Source organism: Helobdella robusta, assembly GCF_000326865.2.
Source record: "Helobdella robusta unplaced genomic scaffold HELROscaffold_50, whole genome shotgun sequence".
NCBI classification, from domain to species: domain Eukaryota; kingdom Metazoa; phylum Annelida; class Clitellata; order Rhynchobdellida; family Glossiphoniidae; genus Helobdella; species Helobdella robusta.
The window spans coordinates 919,489-924,488 of record NW_008705255.1 but is presented as its reverse complement, the minus strand read 5'-3'; the positions used below and the strand labels follow the sequence as shown (position 1 = coordinate 924,488).

General features: G+C 30.8%; 1 protein-coding gene across 1 annotated transcript in view; it reads left to right on the top strand.

Moving 5' to 3' along the window:
• Positions 1-2,748, top strand: part of HELRODRAFT_193457 (hypothetical protein) — a gene marked incomplete at both ends in the record, with an annotated part of 11,543 nt that extends 8,795 nt beyond the window's left edge. Inside the window, 4 exons of the mRNA XM_009027752.1 lie at positions 1-589; positions 853-945; positions 1,982-2,078; positions 2,636-2,748. The exon at positions 1-589 is cut by the window's left edge and continues 773 nt beyond it. Coding sequence (XP_009026000.1) covers positions 1-589; positions 853-945; positions 1,982-2,078; positions 2,636-2,748 — 892 coding nt within the window. The remainder of the gene's footprint in view (positions 590-852; positions 946-1,981; positions 2,079-2,635) is intronic.
• Between the last annotated feature and the right edge of the window lie 2,252 nt (positions 2,749-5,000).

Below are 5,000 nucleotides of genomic sequence, written 5' to 3'. Positions count from 1 at the left end.
AACAGCAACAGCAACAAAACCCATACTAACAGTTAGCGACATCGGCCAGCGAATCTCTCGAAAGCACCAACAACAACTACAACAACACAAAGATCTCTTAAAACGAGAGAGAGAAAAATTTTACAGAACAAAGAACAATAATTTCAGCAATAACAAAAATAATAATAATAACAACAGTAGTAATAATAATAATAATAATCATAAAAGTTATAATAGTAATAATAATCCAATCAATCATATTAAAGCTGCTGCTACTACTACTACTACTGCCGCAACTACTACTACTACTTCTAAGGCTAAAAATAGCAATATTGCTAATAATACTAACAATAATAATACTAAAACAACCAGTAGTGACAAGAAAAATAATAATAATAAAAAACAGGATATGGGGAAGAATATTGGAAATACCAGGAATTCTATAAATAAACCCCTGATTAGTTTTAAGCCCAAGAGTAATTTTACTACTACTACTACTACTACTACTAATAGTAATAATAATAATAGTAATAATAATAATAGTAATAATAATAATAATAATAATAGGGCTGGTGATGATGATGAGGATAAAGAAAATAGTAAAGTAAATGTACGTATTGTTTTTAAAAAATTTTGCTAACATGCGTTTTGAGGGGGACAATTGTATTGAATTTTATTTTTGTCTGGACGAGTCTATCAGTTATTCTTTTATCTCTTGTTCAATCATTTGATTGCTCGTTCATTCATTAATTTGATTGTTCGTTTTACTCATTCATCTATCATCACGCCAATCAGTCATTCATACAAATAAATAGCAATAAGAATGACGTTACAATACACCAAAGATAAATTCCCTTCCACCCCCAAATAAAGATCCTAAATAAGAGAAGATTATCCGAGTACCAGTCGGAATTTCGCTGGAAGGGAAATTACATTCGGAGCAGAAATGGATTCGACAAGATGAACGTGAGTGATGGTGACGATGATGATAATAATAATGATGATGATTATAATAGCATAACATGACATATACAGAAGATAATAAGGCACGAACTGTTGCTCCTATGCTCACAACAAATGCCTTGAACATATTAACACCACCAGCCATCAGAACATCAGCACTTAAACCATTCCATGTTACCACAACTTAGTTCGAAAGCTTAAATTTTCCATGATTCGTTTTAAAATTCAAAGTGGCCAACTCAAAGGGATGCTCCCTTGTTCGTTCGTCGTCTGGTCTCTTCAGTAGAGGATAGCAGGCAGAATGGTCCCAAGAGACCTTTAACACACTAATAAGCTATATATAGCAAGTCGTCACATGCTTAAATTAGGGATGTGCTGTTCAACAATATAAGCTTGTTAGTAGCGGGTTCTAACATTACAGAAGTGGAACACACCTAAAAATTGTTGAGGTTAACTGTATTAATGTTACCAGATTCGCTTGATACGGTTTTAAATTCAATGTTGTTAACATATTCTTCCACATATTCACACCTACCCGTGCTTAAATTAAATTTATTGAAAGAGCTTTTATTTATGTAGTTCTAAATATAGATATACATTAACAAAAGAGAGGTGTGTAGTCGTTTTTTTATATAGGAGAGCTCTGTAATCAGTTCTATACATTAGGTAGCTACTTGCCACGAACCAACAACAAATCTAACCTCTCAGATTTCTGACCTGTTCGCTGTCTAGAGACCTCAGATATCATTTGAAATAAATAACTAAATACAAGTCTATCACCCAATTCAAGAACCTGGCCTCGATACTCTTTTAGCGTAGCACCTCGTGATGTTTTAACAAGATTGCAATCTATATTATGTGGATTAAAATCTATAAAATGTTAATAATAATTATAATAATAATAATAAAAATAATGGTGTTGATAATAGTGATGGTGGTGATTATTATTTTTATCATTATCATTATTATTATTGTTATTGTTTATTATTATTATTTATTATTTATATTTATTATTGTTTTTTATTCATTTCTTCGCCAGAATTTATACAGGAGCCACCCGACCTTACTGTACAACGTCTACGATTGCGTTGAAGAGAACAATAATAATAAAAATAAAAATAATAATAACAATAAAAGTACTACTACTACTACTACTAATAATAATAATAATAATAATAATAGGAATAATAATAGGAGCAAAAACATTAACCGAAACATCAATAGTATAGTCGTAAAAAATGTTGATGACAACATCAACAACAACATCAACAACAGCAACAACATCATCAACAACAACAACAGTGATGACAATAACGACAACAATGACGTCAACAACAACGTCATAAAACTCCGCAAAATGGCGCATGAATACAAAGCGCGCTCGCTTGGATCTACTTTTTCCAGGGATCACTTCACTCAGCTGAAATCTAAAAATAATCACTACTGGGATGTCACTCCGCCAGGAGAACCATCATCATCAGCACCACCAGAAGCGCCGAAACTGTCATCATCATCATCATTGCCGAAGCGACAACAATCATTATCATTAGCGCCGAAATCATTGTCGTCATCATCATCGTCACCACGGTTGAAAACTGCTGATATGTCGTCATCATCACGGCCTCTTAAACAACAACATCATCATCAACATCATCATCATCATGAACAACAACCACATCATCATCATCATCAGCCGACAACATCAACATTGTCATTATCGGAAAAGATAGACAAATTGATATCGTCAAAGCCATCATCATCGTTAAAGCCACAAGTCGCAACAGTAGCAGCAGCAGCAGCAGCTAAACTTCCGGCAAATAAGAACAAAGATTATAAATATTGGCGCGAAAATAATTTCAATGATGATGATGATGTAGCTAGAACAGTTAAACTCGATGATGATACTACTACTACTACTACTAATAATAATAATAATAATAAAAATAATAATAATAATAATAACAATAATAGTGATAATAAGCATCACCAACATTATCTACGTTTTGATTATGATACTGGCTATAAAATATATGATAATGATAATTTTAATAATAATAATGATAATAATAATAATGATGATGATGATGATGATGATAACGATGACTATTTGAAGATGCTAAATGATAAATATAATAATAAAAAACTCAATAATTATAATAATTATAATTATGGTTATAATAACCAAGGACAACTATTATCATCATCGCCGTTGTCTTCTTTGAATAGCTCACTCTCCTTGGCCGAGTCAGTTCTGGAGAGAGCTAAACATAGAAATGACAGTTTTTGGAGATTGTGATTGGCTGATCGGTTCGATTGATTGAATGAATGAATGAATGAATGAATGAATGAATGAAGGAAGGAAGGAATTAATGAATGAATGATTGAATTATTGGTTGATTGTTTGGTTGAAATTTTATTTAAGCAATTCAACAACATTGATATTTCATTTTATTTTTGACGATAATTTATATATATATATATATATATACATATATATATATATATATATATATATATATATCACTAAACTGATTTTTTGTTTCTTTCTGGTCTTCAATAAAATCTTTTCAAATAAAAATCTTTCTCATTTCCCGGTTTTGCGTTCGGTTTATTTTAAACTGGAAATGTTAAGACATCCAATTGTTTGCAAAGCATCATCAAGATTATTGTAAAGATCTTCAAGGTATTTTTCACTCTTCTTTGATGTTGGCGTATAAACTTGAATAACAGCTAGGTTGAAAGATTTTGTGTGTATCTTGACCTTGACCAACAAGACTCTATCTGACACAGGCCAGAAACCTAAATTTTTAGACATTTCTTTATTCAATAGTTTACCTATTGCTTGTTCGTGTGAATCGCCTTCAGAGTAGATAGATTTGCCCTTTTTAAAGGTAATAATAACACCTGATTTCTTTCACCGAGTTTCGCTTAAACTTAAAACGCTGAGATTCATTTTTTTCATTTCTTGTTTTCAGTTTTCAAGTTTTCCTGTCTGGTATAACGTTCTATTAAAACGCTCCTCGTTGCAACGGTAAAAATTATATTCAACTTGTCACTATCAGGTTTTTTTTTATTTGGTTGTATTGACTTCGAGTGAGGATGTATTGAGACAGTCCGGTTATGAAAAGAGGAAATTACTGCAGATAATCCGACTGTTGGGCAGTTAAAGGTTTTTAGTCACATCATGCCGAAGGAAAGAATGGAAAATCTAACAACTACTGGAAAGATTGCAGGGAAAAGAGGTCAACAACGAACTACAGAAAGATTTCATTCGCCTTGTGATACAAAATGATATCATTGAAACTGCACAGAGTTGTTAAATTTGTTTAAGTGTCTCTTTTTTCTCTTCCACACACACTCTCTCTCATTCTCATTCTTTTCTCTTTATTCTTTCTCAAACGCAATGACTTTTCTTTTTAACACACCTTCTTTCTCTCCCTCCTCTCTCTCTCTCTATCTCTCTCATAAAAATGTAAATTTAATTTATTTTTTTTTTGTTTAAAAATGAAATAACTCAGAATTGAATGCGTGAATCAATGATGTTTTATTTCTGAATCAAATAGTATAAAATTAACATAAATTATTCAAACATTAATATATATATATATATATATATATATATATATATATATATATATATATATATATATATATATACTCGAACATAATACTCGAACATATATATATATATATATATATATATATATAAACCAGCACCTATAATATTACGACTAATGTATAGAATTCAAACATTCGGCCATGCTTAGAATGATACAAATTTGAAAAAATCATTACAATATTAGTAACAATGAAAATAATAATAAAAAGTAAAAAAACAATAATAATTTTATAATTATAATAATTTTAATAATAATAGTTATTATTATCTTATTGAAAAATAGAATTAATAATGGTAAGAGTAACCATAATAATACATATAATGATATTATTATTATATATATATGGGTCTGTATCATAGATTATACACGTCGTGTGGTGTGGCGTGGCTTCGTGTGGTGTGGCGTGGCGGGGCGTGGCGTGGCGGGGTGTGGTGTGGC